General features: G+C 42.3%; 1 protein-coding gene across 5 annotated transcripts in view; it reads right to left on the reverse strand.

Annotated features, from left to right (window-relative positions):
• Nucleotides 1-2800: 2800 nt before the first annotated feature.
• Nucleotides 2801-18368, reverse strand: part of HMGN3 (high mobility group nucleosomal binding domain 3) — a 31913-nt gene continuing 16345 nt past the window's right edge. Inside the window, exons 2-7 of one of the 5 annotated variants that reach the window (XM_057739815.1) lie at nt 14698-14748; nt 8292-8321; nt 5204-5254; nt 3824-3937; nt 3604-3703; nt 2801-3283 (exon numbers count right to left, since the gene is read on the reverse strand). In XM_057739815.1, coding sequence (XP_057595798.1) covers nt 3270-3283; nt 3604-3703; nt 3824-3937; nt 5204-5254; nt 8292-8321; nt 14698-14748 — 360 coding nt within the window. In that variant the 3' untranslated portion in view covers nt 2801-3269. The other 4 variants (XM_057739814.1, XM_057739817.1, XM_057739816.1 and 1 more) reach the window with 4 other exon arrangements.

Consider the following 18368-nt stretch of genomic DNA (forward strand, 5'->3'; position numbering starts at 1 on the left):
GAGTCGCCGAGCTGGTCTCGGCAAATTTGGACATTTTTTATGCATGTAATCATATAATAAGTGTTTTCTGCCTTCTTTCACTTAGCATGTTTTCAGGGTTCATCTTTGTGGTAGTATCAGTACTTCTTTTTTATGCCTGAATAATATTCCACTGAGATGCACAAAGATGACTCAAGACTTATGACTTTCCAGCAGGTTAGCAGACAAGTATTTTGGAGAACACATATTTTTCTGACTTGTATACACCCACCAAATGGGTGAGCAATGTGGCGGTTGGTGGGATTCCCAAACCTTCCACGTATTTGCAGGCAGTGTACCCATATCCTTGGCAGTGTACCCTTCAGGTCTTCACGTTCTTGGGAACCAATGTGGGGCTCCTGGGTTATTTTGGTAGCTGTATGCTCTATAGTATTCCCTTGCTTTGTCAATGTGGCAGTGATAATACCCATAACCTTTAAGAGACATATACCAATGGCCTACAGAACCCCTGATTTTTGTGTTTGAATTAAAAATAAGCTGTCAGCCAACTTTCCTCACAAAAAAAAAAAAAAGAAAAGAAAAAGAAAAGTAATGTCATCAGTGGTCGTTGCCAATAATGATTTAAAACACACTGATTTCCTCAATAGAAAAACATCACAATTCACAGAAAAAATTCAAGTGATATTAAATATAAGCAAAGCTCAATTTTACTAGTAATAAAATAAATTTAAAATTGAAACAATAAGGCATTATTTTTCATTTATGAGACTGAACAAAATAAGGGTGCTAACAAAGGCAGGAAGAGATGGCATTTATATGTTGTTGATGGAAGTGGATGGGTACCACTTTTTTGGCAACGGTCAAAACATCAGGACATTCCCTTTGATTCAGACACTCCACTTCTGGGAAATTATTTAACTGAGTAGAAATATACAAGTGGGCAAAGCTTTGTGTACAAGAACATCTACTGCAGTACCACTGGCACCATTGCAATATTAGAGATAATCTTTACCTTCAACTACAATCTATTGTTTGAATTACATTCAAAATAGATTGTAATTTTACAATAGAATGTAATAGTGAGTCCCTCCTTTAAAAATATGTGCACTTGTACATGTGTGCATGCAAGTGCATGTATATACACATATACACGCATGTAACATAGCAGAATAGAGAAAATGGTGGGCAGTGATTACTTCTGGGAGATAGGAATGGGGGAAAGGAAGATTCTGACTTTCACTTTATATATCATTGTAATGTCTGATGTTTTTTAAAAAAATCACCTGCAGTGCTTTTGTGACTTTTTAAAAAGTAAACCTATGAAGTTTGTATTCCACTTCTAAATTGGAAGCTAGCCAGCCATGTACTTCAACTGTGTACTTACTGCACATTGAAAATATTTTTGTAAAGTGTTCACAGGAAACCAGCTATTTTTCTTCGGGTTCAAAGTGGTTTTTGGCATATCTAACATTCATGAGTTAAGGTACATTTCATAATCAGAAGCCAAAGAAACTATAAATGAGATTACTCTGTGTATAACATGGTTGATATCTGCACTAGATTAATGACCAACTTGGGACAATGACACGGGTGTAAGTTCTGAGCTCCAAAATATACACTAGAGGAGGAAGCTTGTTTTTGTTGATAACAAGAGAAATGCACGGAAGACCCTGAGGAACAACAGCCTTTTTGCAAGAGTCCCTGAGCAGCACAGGCAGTAACTACTCTCCATTTTAAAAGATTCAAGTCTTCATCTAAGAAGAATCTGCAGATTTCAGCTTTTCTGGGGTGTTCATGCAGTTACCCAACTTCCCAGGAATGCAAACAAGCAAAATTACATTTATAAAACAGCTCCTCTGCTCCTCTGTCATTCCAGAAACAGAAGGACATTGCTATGGCCTGAATGTGTGTGTCCTCCCAGAGTTCATATGTTGAAATCCTAACTCCCAAAGATGATGGTAGCAGGAGGCGAGGCCTCTGGGAAGAGCTTAAGTTATGAGCCTGGAGCCCTCATGAATGAAATAAGTGCTCTTATAGAAGAGAGATCCCCAACCCTTTCCCCGACATGAGGACACAGGGAGAAGTCTGAGACCTGAGGAGGTCCTCATCTGACCATGTTGACACCTGATCTCAGACTCCTAGCCTCCAGAACTGTGAGCAAGAAATTTCTGCTGTTTATAAGCCACCCAGTCTGCGGTATTTTGTTATAGCAGCTGGAATAGATTGACAGACACTATTCAAAAGACCAGGTTCAAGACCCGATTTTTCTCTTTCCTGAGGGCCTGGAGTAAGTCACATACTCTCCAATTTCTTAGCCTAGAAAGCAGTTCTAATAACACTTAGGCCAACTCCTTTCTCAGGGTGACACAAGGCTGAAATGTAGTCACATGGGTAAAGAGCTTCCAAAACTGTGAAGTCCTCGACCAATGGGAAAGTATTTTAATACAAATGTAACTTTTACAGGTGGGAATATTTTCAAGGATGAGTCCAAGTTTATGGTTTCTCACTAGTTCTGGTTTAGCAGAACGCTACTCTATGTATAAGGACTTCAACAAAATAATGTTGTATTAAGTTTTATCATATGGTGACTATTGCTGGCCACTTCTGATATAAAGGATATTAGATGTAATTCTTCTATGCTGGTATTCATAGATGATTTTATTAAAATAACATTTTTAAAGGTCAGAAAATTAAGAAGCGATCGTATTTGACTTATTAGAGAGACCATGATGGGACAGACTGTAGAAATTCTTTACGTCTTCTGCAACAATAAAATGAAACACTGCCTAACTTTAGCAAACACACTACTAAGAGGCAGGTATTTTGCAGGCAGAAACCTTTTATTTTAAACCACAAATAGTCAGCAGGTGGCCACAACTATCCATGTTTCATTAAAATCACATAAAACCTAGGTACAAAAGCACCACTGATTATTGCTCTAGAAAAACTGCATGAAAAAATTCAAATACGCACAGTAAAAACTCCACATTATGCACAGGACTAAATATTTAAAGCAAGTGCATGGAACGCTGCATCAACTTTACAGACAGCTTCCAATATTAAATTGGTATTTATTTTACTCAAGGATGATGGAAATTTCCAAAAAAGCATGACTATGAGAAGGTAAAATGTCCATCCTTATATATTTTTGTATGCCAACTAGTAGAGTCCTAAAAAAATTAGCATTTACAAAATACTCGGTAAAAATAGCTTTTAAAAGTTGTCCCAAGAGGTACATAAAATCAACCCCAATTTTCATGACAATTCATTCTCCCTCGTTAGCTACAGATTCAGTTTTCTGTGCCTGTGAAAAAAGAAAGGAAGACAAAAAAGATACAGTTACTATTAAAACTACTATAAGCCAGAGAAGAGTCCACCCCATCAACACACACACTTTGGAACATCTGTTTTCTAGCAGCTCTACTGCAAAACCGACTTCGACTCTGGGCGTAAAACAGACAAGGCAGGAATATATGACACAAACACTTGGCTGCATTTATTGCTTTCTGCTTTGCAAACGACCACGGAAGCTTTACCTGTGAGCTCCTGCGGTTCATGATAAAAAGAACATCACACTACTATCTGATGCTAGTCACTGCAAACATGCGGAATTTTCTACTGTACCCTTAACTCTCACTGTTTCAATCTGCCCCTTTACTGACAGTGTGCTGGGTGGGGTACCTCTGGAGGCTGAGACATTAACAGTTGAGCGAGAGATGTGGATCTGTAATAACATTACAGGCAATAAAGAGAGACATTATGAACGTGTGGTCGCCGGCTGAAGGATCGAGCAATTGCTTTCAAGACACTGATTCAATCAGCGGGAGGTATTTAGGGAAAGTACCTCTTCAGCTTTAGTGTCACCATTTTCAGATGGTGCAGTACCTTCCTTTCCAGCTTCTTGCTTTTCCTCCTTCTTCCCTTTAGCACCTTTGTTAACCTTTGTGGCCGGTTCTTTCTAACAGAGGATTAAAGCACAGGGAAACAGGGTGTGTTAGATGGGGTGTGATGCTGTGTAAACTCAGCCAGCCTCCGTCCAAACACAGGGGGAAACACAAGCAAGGCCAATGTGGTGGCTTTTAGGGGGAAATGGAAACCCGGTTCTGCTGAGCTTTGAGTGAGTTACACTGAGGCTCCACAAAAATGTAACAGGTAGCTTACAAAATCCAGTGGACTTTAATTTCCCCTCATGTGCGCGTTTGGTGAGCATCCTCTCTTGCTAAAGTGAGAAGTGGTTCTGCCATGGGGAAGCAGCAGCAGAGGGACGTGGTGAAGCCACGGGTAGATCCAGCAAAAGAAACACTGCATGTGGGGACTTGGGGCTTAAGTGACAAGAAAGCTGAGAAAATGCTTGAAAAGGAAGGCCTTTTCAAGGAGGAAGAAAAATTCCTGATTTTAAGACCAAGCCAGGAACTCCTTGGTGGTCCACTGCAAGGGGCATGGGTTTGATCCCTGACTGGGGAACTACGACCCTGCAAACTGTGTGGCACGGCCAAAAAAAAAAAAAGACCAAGCCACAGAAACGAGTTCCGCTTCAGCATCCCCAACTCATACCACAATACACATCATTTCAAAAAACTCACAAGGGACGATGCTCTGAAGGGCAGGGGACAGAAAAGCCATTGGGGGGGATCATTTCTTAATAATTCTGCACTGAAGTTTCCTCATCTGCCAAACGGGATACATGTACCTACCTCCATACGGTAGATGTGAGAGTCTATGCACAAGATAAGGGCCTGGCATAGGATAAGGGCCATGTAACTGTCTGTTGGTATTAATTATCTGCTAGCATTGATTATTATGGGATTATTTTTAGTCAGCAGACCGGCCTCCTAAGACCAGTTATACGAAGTCAGAAGCCCCTCCCACTCCTCCAGCTATTGGCAGCAGTGTCGCCCAGGCCTGGGCTCACCCCTTCTGAGCACCATGTGAACTGTGTTCACGAGGCAGCTACAAAGCCCCGCCTTGGACATGAGGCTTCTCAGACCAACATGCTCTGACTTCCTTCACTTTACCAGCCAAATAGAAAACACACTCGCGGTAAAGCATAATGTTGTGCTCTCTGCCTTCCGAGAAAGCCTGTCTGTAGCTGGGGTAAGTTTTCCAGTCCGTGCATTGAGCCTGAAGCATTAAATGTGATCTTTCCTTGGATGTCTCTGGGATATGGAATTATAATTTATTCACTGTTGAAAAAGCCAAAACGGGGGAGGGGAGCACCTCTTACCTTAGCAGATGTTTTTCTTGGTTTAGGTTCAGGTTTTGGGGGAGCAGGTTTCTGCAAAGATAAATTAAGTTACACAAATACCAAAAAAGACAACCCTCAGCACCAAAAGGAACAGCAACAGGACTGCCAAAGACAACAATCCATTCTGACTATGATGTTCGTTTCAAAAAAATATGTCCTCCTATTTTCAGCATCAGGTAGCAGCACAAAGACCTCCGCACTTCATAACTATTTTCATCCTGGGTTCTCAAGTGAATGGCGGGTAAGATCTGAAAGCCGACCCACTATTCCTTGGGCCAGAACAGCTCTCTGGGAACAGGTTTAAGCTACTGTGTCCCATGTCTCTGTACTTCCTTTTATCACAGCACAGCAGCAAGAGGAACGACTCAGGCCCTTGGCCAAATGATTCAGTGAATTCGGTCACATTGGCCTCCCAAACAGTCCAGAAATCCTAGCACCATCACAGGCAAAGCCCATCCGGGAATGAAGAGGGCTGCCTGTGAACTGTTCCAGAACCAGTTCCAAATCCTCCCACCTCTGATGCAGGTTTTAAGTGCCTGTTGAAGCTTGAGCCTCTTCCTACTTTCCTCCTTCAAGGCCAGATCAAGGTGAGAAGAATCTTCTGCCCACCCAGACCCTGGGCTCATTTGTCCCTAGAGCTTGCTATTAAGAACACAATTATACTGATACAACGCCCACTGTTAGTTCCCAAAGTTCAAGATCTTTCACAGACCTTATTACCCGAAGATCCCACCAGGAAACTCTTTTTCTCTTGCCTTGTGGGGTTCTCCCCATTCTCAGGAGCAGTGCTCACCGGCCCCAGAGCCCCAGACCCCTCCACACAGGGCTCCGGCCTGGCTGCTTCCTAGGGGTTTGAGATGGGTACACAGAGATGCTGGGGAAGTTTAAACCTGTGGTTTTCTATAGCTATCTTAGGGCAAATATTCCTCTCATTGAGCTAGGGAAAAATTATACACCTCTCCTGGCACCAGGGAGAATGGTTTTTATATAGATAGAAAACACTGCCCAGAGTACCCCCAGCCCCACTGCCCCCCATGGAGAAAAACACATGTTCCTCCCCAATACCCCTATGTGTCCAGGACTGCACAGAACCTGGCCCTTTCCATCAAGGGCTTAAACTGAAATTGTAGTCAGTTAAATTCTAGAAGATTGGCCACTGGACATGACCTCTCAAAAAAAGAAAATTGAGCTTAAAAAGTAGGGACTGTTTTCCTTAACCTTCTGACCACCGTAAATTTGTAGTTTGCTCCTCAAATATATCAGCTTGCAAGGCTCCTAAATTTTCAGGATTTAAAAAATTTCATTTTGGACTTTGATACATTGTATTTACACGCCCTTGTTTTCTCAATTTACAGCAAATAATGTCCTTTCATATTATTTCCTGTAAGATGGGCCTTTCTCCCAAACTCAGCACTTGTGTTCTGATGGGACAGGAAATGATGCGGTTTTGTCACCTGCAATCCCGCTGGCTTCCGAGGAGCCTCTGCGTCAGCACCACAGGCAATGATGTCAGTGGAAGGTACTATATTGCTGGTCCCTGGTGCTCAGGAAAGGCCTTGTTCTAAATTTTGGTTTTTGACTTTCAAGGTCTACCCCCGTGATAGGACAGATATCCATGCAATACAATGGCTTTCAGTATAATCTACAGTGAAATCTACAAAGGAGTTAAAATATAACTTCTCACCCATGGTTAAAATTATACCATTAGACAAGCAAACCACCTCTGAGGGGTTTCGGCAGAATCTGGATTAACTGTGTATACATACAACCGCACCTCGCAGGTCTCCATCTCCCTGGTGACCCTGATATTGCTTCCTTAGGTTGGGACTCAGGTGAAACACTGGCTCACCCAACCCAAACCTGGCTATGCTTCTGAATTTGCGAATGGTCCCAATACCTACCTTCCTTCCTACCTCCCTCCCTTCCTTCCTCCCTCCCTCCTTCCCTTCCTTCCTTCCTTCCTTTTTAATTTATGGAACAAGTTCAGCAAAAATATTTTGAGAATAAAAGCCAGAAACTGTTTTTTTAAAAAAATTGTGAAACAAATTTAGCAAAACTATATTGAGACAAGATGCCAGAAACTGTTTTTTTTTTTGTTTGTTTGTTTTGTGAAACAAGTTTAGCAAAAATATATTGAGAAGAAAAGCCAGAAACTCGTTCTGTTTTTTTTTAAATTTGTGAAACAAGTTTTCGGTATCTGTTTCGGCTTGGATTCCCTACACTGTGCCAGGCACAGGTGTGGGCTGAGGAGGAAATCCATGCTTCCCTGCAGGTCACAGGAGCCCGCAGCTCCTGTGCTATCCATTATGGGGATACAAGCCATCAGCTAAGAGCTCAGTGCCTTTCCCCCTACATCTCAGCGGGCAGCGCGCCTCAAGTAACCCAAGTGCTCCACCAGGGAGTCAGGCGGACCTGTCTTGGCAGAAGGAGGACTGGTGCATAAGCAGGACGGCAAGGAGGAGCACCGGAGCCAGCCAGGAGCACAGTGAGGGCGGCTGGGGCACAGTCACAGCCAAGGCTTGCTCACACCTGCCCGTCCCAGCTTCAATCATCTTAATTAACCCTTGTCCCTTCCCTGGCCTGGCCCACAGAGGGAGACCCCAGGTGGCAGAGTGGAAATCGTTACTTTTTCAAAGATTCTCTAATTCTGAAGTGAGACGAGAGCCTATGGATTCAGGCAACTTTCAGAACATCCAGACTGAGGTATGAGTCGTGGAGAGAGAATAAGAATTGTCATCTCCTCTGGCACATCAGGTGTGGAAGGGGAGGCTAGGACCTTGCTAACAGAATTCTTCATCACAGGGATCCAGCGATATCAAACAACTTCCCAGGCTTTGCATGCTCGCTAACGGGGCTGGCCCCTGTTTTTCACCAGCGTATCTGATCAAGTGAACTGACTGGCAACACTGGTCAAAGTTGCTAGAAATCCTGACCCAGATAATTTCCAAAAAGGAAAGAAAAATAGCTCAAGGGAAACATCACCTTAATCTTGCTTCTGCTGCTTTGTTCTGGACAGAGGGAACGTGTATTCATAAGAGCTAACAACAAAGGGGTCCAAGGTACTCACCGCTGACAACCTGGCAGACCGTCTGGTGGGCTACACAGGAAATGAAGACAAACAAAAAAAACACATTTTTTGATGATTATACACAATCAAGTTGATTTTTTAAAATTCAATCCTACTGTCTTACTTTGTTGAAAGAACAGAATGCTTGAGTCCCATTACCCTCCCCAGGTGAGCACAGTGAAACATACCCCAGGTGCCCTGGGCACTGGAATATTCCAGAGAAAGTGTTTCTAAAGATGTGTAGGTGCACTGTTAAAAAAAATGGCCTCTCGCAGTGGAGGGTGTGGTGGGGAAGGCAGGACAAGAAGAGGCACTTAGGGTCCAACTCAAATCATAATCTACTTTTGTGATAAAACTGGCAGCAGGAGCACTGAGGCGCTATTTAAGAACCAGTCCAGTCTGACTCTCGTTCTTTACAAATGGAACTAAGGCTTATAAATTAATACAAGAAGAGTCATACAATTGTGTAGAAATTGAAATAGCAGGACTCCTCTGCCTGGTTAATATGTTAAAGAAGAGAATGACTACAAATCTCAGGTAGTTAACAAGCAAGACTCCCTTTTACCTGTAACAAAATAAACATTTATTTATCTACAAATGCACATGTTGAAAGATATAAATAAGAGTAAAAAGCTCACTCATCTTTTCATTTGGAAGTTTACGAATTTAGAGGAAGTGTGTTGAGGTTGGTATTTTTTAAGAAAATCTTTTCTTCCTCAAGGATGGTGCAAGTTTACAGCAAAGGAGATGGCAAAGAAAATTTCTAAGAGCAGAGCTGTTCTAGGCATTTCAGAAAAACACATACAGAACTGATATTCTACTTCCCACCATCCCCAAAGGATATCACTTTCTAGAACTACAACTGCCTTTCATTCAAAGTGTTCCAGAAGCAAATACTCCATACTGTCTGTTTTGTTCACTGCTCTAGCTCTAGTATAATAGTGTACCGTGTAACATACAGTGCATATACAAGAATATCAGCTGAAAAAATGAACTCAAGCTTTTCCCTAATTTGCTGCCTTATACAGACTTTGTCTCATTACAATAGCTTAAATGTCTCAAATCATCTTTAAAGGGGGTCAGCGAAAATGGTCAGCAGGAGCCTGGGTCAAGATTGCAAGGAATCATGGAATTCTCAGGTCAGTCTAGGGCAGCTGGTCAAGGCCAAAATGAAAGAAATGCTTCTTGCCATCTCCACATCAACGAAGAACTTTCTTGCTGAAAAAGCCAGATGAAGCTAAAGTCATCTTTCTTTAAACTATAGAAGGAAATGAAGGGCCAGAGCCTCCAGGAAGAATTTTAACCCTGGGGTCATGTGCAAGCTCAGAGCTGGACTTCAGGCCGGCAGGCAGAACACGTCAAATTGGGGAGACTGTGAAGGCAGAGTGGTGGCTGTGACACGTCACTGCAGGGGTAGAGGGTGCACAGCTCCACATAGTGCTGGGGGCGGCGGGGAGGGCTGTACCAGGTGCTCTCCGGGAAACACCACGGTGCGTGCTGGAGGACCATGGGATAACTGAAACCAATTACCATTCCGGGAACCAATACCCAAATCCTGCAATGCCTTTCCCAGGATGGTTAACTGCATGCATTGGGTGTCCCTGAAGACGAGGCAACATGATCAGTTAAACTGAGCAGCAAGTGGGTAACCTGTGCTTCCTCAACACGCTTTCTGAGCACGCTGGAGCAAAGGAGCATCCTCCAGTTACCAGAGAGCTCAGCTTAACGCTTCTGTGTGGCCTCAAGAACTGCCCACATCACCTCACACGTAAGGTGCAGCCAGCAGAAGTGTGTGCAGAAAAACGCCCTCCGAGAGGAAAACTGGCAGCCTCTCTGCTAAAGAGGGGTGACCAGACCTTGTGTGAATCCCTGTCTACCTGGTGTTGCCTTAAGCATACCATGTTGGCCTTCCCTCCCCCGTCTCCTGTCTGCACCCCCTTCTGCACAGAACCATCTTCCCTTGCACTTCTGTGGCTCTGATGCCTAGCGGGGGCCTCAGTAACCGTGGAGGTGAATGGAGCGCGTGAGCACCAGACATGCACAGCAAGTGCCAACTTGTAGGGGGTGGTGCCGAGGCCACTACTCACTTACCATCCAGCTTGGAGCCTGAAAAGGGGCCAAACAGGTTAACCATTTATAACCAGTTATAACCATACTTATAACTGCCTCCCTATCCACTAGTGAGATGTCCTGAGTAAGGTCTCACTGAAGTGAAGCCAAATCCTGTGAAAAATTCCCCAACTCTGGGGCTGTTGCTCCCCTCCTTCCCTCTCCAGGCAAACACGCAAACACACTGAAGAGGCAGAGTGATGTCAGACTGTACCCCGCCCCCCCTACCCTCTCACCCCCCTCCAGGATTTCCAGAGAGGAGTTCCAACAAAGCACTGCTCTGCAGGGCCTGAAAGCTGTTCCAATCCAAAGGACTCACTACTTTTTCATAATTCAGGCCCAGTACAAGAGTTTGAAAAAAACAGTCTAGGAAATTAATGCAAAAACAAAGTCTGCCTTTCTAGGCCATCTAAACTGAGCCGTCTCTAAAAAGCACATGTTTTACTGTAAAATCATTTTATGACTTCCTGCCTAAAATTTACCAGCTCTTCTTTCTATGCTAGAAAAAATTAAGATTTCTCTTAAATGTTCCTTTTCGGTAACCATTCTAAGAGATTTTCTTTTTCACTACAGACAAGGGAGGCTGAAACAAACCTTTGCTCACAGTCAGCAGTACTGATTATGCACCAAGTCTATACACCTTCTTGGAAAGTTTCATCAGCTTTCACAAGCCTTCAAATCTATAAATGACTGGACTGCATATACCGGATATAAAATAGACCAAATTGCTCTTCTCTTTCCCTCTTTCAAACTACTAGAATTTGAAGTAGTCATTTGAGACTCAGGCTATGGGGCAGAACTACTATGAAAAAAAGATAATAAGAATTTCTCTTGATAAACAAGTATTTACTGTATAGCACAGGGAACTATATTCAATAACTTGTAATAAACTATAATGGAAAAGAATTTAAAAAAAGAATACAGATATATACATACATATGTAAAACCGAATCACTCTGTTACGCACCTGAAACTAATACAATATTGTAAATCAACTATACTTCAATTAAAAAAAAAAGAGAATTTCTCTTCATTTGTTGATTATGAATCCTCAGGAAAAGTGGCCAAAAGAGCAGTTCTCAGGGAAAAAAAGAAGGCTTTTAGAATGACAGGTTGCTGAAAGTTACAGAAACAATGTGAGGGTTTATCACTGCGGTACACAGGTGCTAGGCACAATGGAATTATTTACTAAGCATTTATTGATTATCTGCTAATTCCCTGAGTTGGAGAAAATTACGGCGAAGGCTGCTATGAAAGGCGTGGTCTTTTACTTTAACGTTCTGGTTGCAAAAGCAACACAGAAGTCTAATATCAATATGACAAAATTCCCTGGGAGAGCTAGATGCGAGTAAAATCACTGGACTTTGTTGAATACGGCTTGAAACATATGGGTCATTCCACTGGAATTCAGAACTATACTTATTTTTATGAGATCTCTTAATACTTCGGAACTTCACCATGTACTTCAAAGCCGAAAAGTCAAGTTGCTTTTAACTTTCAAAAACAAATGAAGAGCTAAGTAGAATTTCCCTTCTTTGTAAAACTGGGAAGTGGGGCAAGATGCGTATCAGGGCCTCGCTTGGAGAATGGAGAAGAAAGAGAAAAGGCACTGGGTGACCAGATTTTATTTTATTTTTTTGCCGCACTGTGTGGCATGCATGGATCTTAGTACCCCAACCAGGGATCAAACCCGTGCCCCCTACACTGGGAGCATGGGGTCTTAACCACTGGACTGCCAGGGAAGTCCCACGGCCAGATATTTACGATGACCCCAGAGGTGGCACGAGGACAGGGGATTTTGAGTCAGAAGACTCAGCCATCTTTCCTGGTTCTGTAATTTACAAGCTGTGACACCTGGGGAAAATCGTGTATTTCTCCGAGAACCTTGTTTGCTCTTGTCAAATGAGGATAATAACGCCTATCTGTTGACCAAAACAGCGTTTCTCTGACATAAATTACTCCCTCTCATTGCTTTCTTTTTCTTCACAGCAAATTTCCAATCATTTTATTTACTGTCTCTCTCCCCCTACTACAACGGAAGCTCTATGAAGGCAGAGATTTTTGCTCCTTTGTTCACTATGAAACCTGCACGGCCAGGTGCATTCAAATGCTTTGCACATGTTTTGGTTGCTTTAGTTGGAATGTCTCTCTGGAAATTCTGAAGGGCTCCCTGCCCTCATTCCAGGGTTATTTTAAGGATCGGAACAAACCATGGAGGTGAAACGGCTTTGGAAACTGCCCAGTGTAATGACTGCAGCATACTGTTTTGGTCATTTATTGTCCAGATACTGCACTCTATACCCGGGGTCCCCCACCCCAGGCCAAGGACTGGTACCGGTCCACGGCCTGTGAGGAACCGGGCCGCACAGCAGGAGGTGAGCGGCAGGCGAGCGAGTGAGGCTTCACCTGCTGCTCCCCATCTCTCCCCATCCTCCCCATCGCTCGCATTACCATCTGAACCACCCCCTGCCACGCCCCACCCCATCCATGGAAAAACTGTCTCCCACGAAACCCGTTCCAGGTACCAAAAAGGTTGGGGACCACCGCTCTACACTATGCCCTTCAAATATTGTGGAGTGGAAAAGGATTTTCAAACGGGGAGTCCCCCTTTGTAACTGATACCTACTGGCCTGTGCACACTCGTGACGTAACTAGAAAATTCCGTCAATTCACTGGGGGAAAAATCAATCAATGCATAGTCAGACAGTTCTCACCCCAAAGCACTGCTAACGAATGGACGTTTTCACTTTTCAAACAACTATGTTGGTGTCCTGAAGACAAATCACAAGTTGTAATCTGGTCTTGGTTTAAACGACAGAAAAAGAGTCTTTTCTAGGAAAGACTTTTGTTAGCAATAAGATAATACATCTAATCAGATAAAATGTTAAAAATAATAATGTAAAAATATAAGTAATAAAACTTCCGGGGCTAAAAGAATATGCACAAGACAGCTGTATATATTCTAACCAGCTTGATGGCTTTTACTGTGGAAGGAAGGGAAAGGCTGTTTTCACCATCCAAGATCTGCTGTGTGTAACAGTTTCTAGGTTTTCTGACTGACAGATCAATTTAAATAGCAGTCCCCAAGGAGAAACCCAAATGCATTTTGTGCCCAAATCTAAAAACATTAAGGGGCTATTACACTTAGCTGACTGTCCTACAAATTGTATTTTGCCATGTTCAAGAGAATTCAAGCATTTGAACTTTGGTATGATAACATTTTTCCATTGGTTCTAGCATTTGTTTAGTGACTTTGGATCACCAAATTCACCTCCCAAACACTGTGTTAGACACTGAATGCTGGGTAAACAGGTGGTGGGGACTTGGCTATCGGTAGTTCTGTTTGTTTTGCTTTTAAATTATTTCTTTACGGATTCTGTTAAAGATTTTCCATTTGGCAGAACCAACTTCCTCGTACACATCGTGTGTAGGGGTTTTGCTCTCATGACAACCTCTGAATTATTAACACAATATGAGTCACCTAATCAAAGAAGCTGTAACCAGATATTGTTTTTGGCTCTCACATGACCTCTTTTAGTTTATAAGTTCAAGGGTTAAGAGCTGTAGTTTCTCCATACACTGTAAAGCTCTGTGCAAAAGGGAATGGCTGTCATCACAGTTACCAACTCATTTGTTGCCTTTTTTAGCTCGTCTCCTTTTAGAACTTCACGGTATTACCACGGAGGGTCAAATGTAAGCGTCTCTTCCACGTTCCTAGCTTTCTGTATTTTGTATTCCGAGATTTTTGTATTTTAATACAGAGCTTCTTTGACTTACTGTCTAACTATCCCAAACCCCAAGAACTTTCCTGATTAAAAAAAAACAACTTTATTTTTTTGACATTCTATGTATCCCTCATAGGTTTTGACTTTAGAGATGATTCCTTTTAGGCAAATATTCAGAACCCAAAAAGTAATTTATAGTTCACTCACTGGAGCAGAGAATGTATTAAATCAACAGTCTTTCATTTCCTTGCTGTGAAAGGCAGACTTTGTTCTCCTTGATGAATTTACCTATTATCTCGCTCTCTGCCCAGAAGGAATTCTCAGTATCTGTTTTAACAGACAGCAGCACCCACAGGTAGAAACATAAACAACATGGTAAGTGGAATACACCTCACGAGTGCCCCTAACTGAAATCTACCCAGGCTAAGGGAGGCTACACAGCCACACTTTTATCTCTGGTTCATGTAGTCTCAGCAGTCTGGTTTCAAAGAGCATTCATTCAGATGCAGACCATCATAACAATATGAAGAATTCCAGTTCATAATTGAATACAGGATGTCAAAGAGACTTACCTCCTGTTTAGTTACTTTGGATCCATCCTTGCCCTCTGTATTCTCTGGAGACTAGAAAGAAAATATTTTGGTGAATTGTATTTAAAAGCATATTAAAGGACCACATAAGCCAACGACATTTCGCAGGGAAAAGTAAGTTTGTAGGAGGATACGTTTTACACACACACACACACACACACACACTATATTTATCTGCATAACTACTCTAAGATTATACCAGGAAGTGTTGCAAGAACTGATCTGAGCCCCTGTTCTCAATGCACATTCACACTAAGCAATTTTCATCGATCTCTCACCACCAGGTAAAGAACAGGGACCTAAAGAACAGGGATCCAGCGGTCAGCAGCAGGGGTGCCTGGGACCCAACATGTGTTCCAGTTAGTCTCCTTAAGTCTCCTTAAGAGGGACTCCCCTCGTGGCGCAGTGGTTAAGAATCCGCCTGCTAATGCAGGGGACACAAGTTCGAGCCCTGGTCCAGGAAGATCCCACATGCTGCGGAGCAACTAAGCCCGTGCACCACAACTACGGAACCTGCACTCTAGAGCCCGTGAGCCACAACTACTGAGCCCCTATGCTGCAACTACTGAAGCTCGTGCGCCTAGAGCCCATGCTCCACAATAAGAGAAGCCACTGCAATGAGAAGCCCATGCACCACAATGAAGAGTAGCCCCTGCTCACCACAACTAGAGAAAGCCTGCGCCCACGTGCAGCAATGAAGACCCAATTCGGCCAATTAAAAAAAAAAAAGAAAAAGATGAGAGCAGGGAAAGCTCAAGCCAAGCACAGAAGTATATTTTCACCCCATAATCTCCTAGCTTTGATTTCTAACCCATTTCTTAACATGACTTGATACATTTATCATGAACTCCTTTTTTTTCATGATCAGCTCCAGGGTCTCTCCCACACTCCCAGCCTGGGCAGGCCACCCCACCTGATTTCTTTCCAGATTTTGATCCATCCCCAGGGCGGCACCCTCCCTCTCTCAAGACAGCTCCTCAAACCTGACTCCTTTCCAGGCTACACACGATGGGGGAAATACATTGAGATTTATGAGACACATCAATTATCCCAATATATTTTTATTGGCTGAAGACAATAAATAAGATTAAAACTATTCAATTAATTAGAAAATTAAAATTACTTAACAAATTAGGAGCAGAGTTCCTGGGATGAAAAAATACAAAGAGCAAACTGATATTTGGCATAATATTTGGCTTAGGAAAATAAAACAGCTATGTGGTAATGCCTCATCTGATAAAATGAGAAAAACATTCAAAAGCTCTTAAAACCCACTGTTTGCTGGGGTTGCTAACACTGTAAATTAATATAATATTTTTATATTATATTAATTTTATATTTATATGGCAATCTGAAAAAGATACAAAGGACTAAGCACATAATGACCCAGTAATTCCAAGTTTGGAACCAAGACTCAAAGAAAGAAACTTTGTAAAAATATGGTTTTGTTTGTAGCGTTTCTAATATGAAATAACTGGAAACAAGTCACATGATCAGTAATTAACAGAGAAATGTTTAAGTAAATGATATAATTATTAATGCAATGTGATTAAAAATAGTTAGGCTATACATGGAAAGTCTAAATTTAAACATTTAGATTATAGGGAAATCCCTGATGGTTCAGGGGTTAGGACTCTGCACTTTTACTGCCGAAGGCCTGGTTTCGATCCCTGGTGGGGGAACTAAGATCCTGCAAGCCCTATAGTGCAGCCAAAGAAAATAAACACTTAGATTGTAACGTAATACGTAAAACACAGGTCAGAAGTGGATAAAGTTTTTGAGAAAGACAAAAGCTTTTCTTCACGGGGAAGAACACAGTAAACCTTCTCTTCTTCCCTGGGGCTGCCTGTTACCCACCATGGAGTTCTCTCTTGTTTCCTAAATCAACCAATTATTTTTCCCTCATCCATGGAAAGTTCTCTATCATGAAGGAAAACAGAGATTCTCTTTTCTTTCTTTTTTTAAAAATTATGTTAAATTTCTTGGTGCAAATTTATTTTAATTTTTTGGCTGCACCGCACAGCATTTGGGATCCTAGTTCCCCAACCAGGGATCGAACCCATGCCCCTCTGCAGTGGAAGCACAGAGTCTTAACCACTGGACCACCACGGAAGTCCCAGAGCTTCTCTTTTCTGTCCTCACTCTCTTGCACAGGAATGTGTAGCTCACAGATCTCATGCTATATCAGCTAGCTAACTTAGAGACAGAAAAATCTTAGAAAATCTAATCCCTAGGTGAACCATTTGGCTTTGTTCATTTCCAGGGCTACAAACCAGACCCTCTGTTGTCTAAAGTGCTGGGCTTTCATTCCTACTTATCAGGCCACTTGGTAGATTCAACCTAGGGTACCCTCTACCTGTAATGGAGAGGCTTTTAAAGAAGCAGCACACAGCTACCACTGATGTTACATGACATTTAAAAAAATTTCCTTAAACTGATGTTAATGACATTAATGTTCAATATTCTTCTAGGCAGTGGATTTGTTACAGCAATCTGACTGAATTAACACTGACCTAATGTTTGCACTGGATACAAATTATTGAAAAAGAGAAACTTGGAAAGACACTACAAATAAACAGGTATAACTGAAAATGTTACTGTTTTCAGACAAATGAATGAATGAACCTAAGACTGCAGATGGGAAGAGAGACAACTGCAGCAAAGCTGGTTTCTCTGGAAACCTACCCTGAAGAGCATTCTATGAACAAGCACATAGTAAACTGCTAGTCGTGAACAACCCAAGTGATCTTCACCCTGGACCAGCGGGGTACTTTGGCAGGTGTGCAGGTCAAGATACCGGCTTGAATCCTGGCTCTCTACCTAGGAGCTGTGTGATCTGGGGCAGTGACTTGATCACCTGGCTCAGTCTCTTCATCTGGTAGGTGACAATGACATCTAACTCAAAGGGTCATGTTTACAATTAAGTGAGATGCTGGGGAGAGCACTTCATAGACTGAATTGCTATACGGGTGTTATACAACAAAACAGATAAGATCTTAATGAATCTTTTTTTTAATAATAATTTTTATTTGAGTACAGAAGTAAAATAAAAAACCATCTTTTAATCCTAAAATTCTAGACTTACGTATTTGTGATCAAGCAGTATCTACAAATCTGTCTTAATAAGCCTTCTGAATTATCAAATATAATTATTCAATTCAACAGAGCCTTGATGTTGAACACATTTCCTTACATCCAGATTCCCCACAACCCTGTCATCTCTTTTTGTTACACAGAGTAACAGGTGTATGTTTCGGAAAGACCTTCCATTTCAGGCTGTCTTATCACACACCCTGTCCACGGTCAACACTTAGCTATGATGCTGGAGAAAGCAGGAGGTCATGGTGTGAAGGGATCAAAAGAGAAGCCTGAAGGTTTTGTCCCAAGGGATCTCGAGGAATTAAAAACAAAGAAAAGTGAGAAATGAAGCTTGGGGGTTACATAGATGATCTCAGATGTACTTCAACTGCCTTGTGGGCTGATGGGAAGGATAAAGTGAGTTAGATGGGATGTGGAGAATTCCAAGGCAGAGGGGTTCTTGCCCCACTCTCCCGGACAGGGCAGGCTTACGCTAAACCAGCTTGAACCCAGAATGGTCAGGAGTGCAGAGAACCGTGATCTAACAAAAGGTCTCACAGATCTGAGTCTCCTTC

The sequence above is a fragment of the Hippopotamus amphibius genome, chromosome 6 (genome assembly GCF_030028045.1).
Source record: "Hippopotamus amphibius kiboko isolate mHipAmp2 chromosome 6, mHipAmp2.hap2, whole genome shotgun sequence".
Classification (NCBI taxonomy): Eukaryota; Metazoa; Chordata; class Mammalia; order Artiodactyla; family Hippopotamidae; genus Hippopotamus; species Hippopotamus amphibius.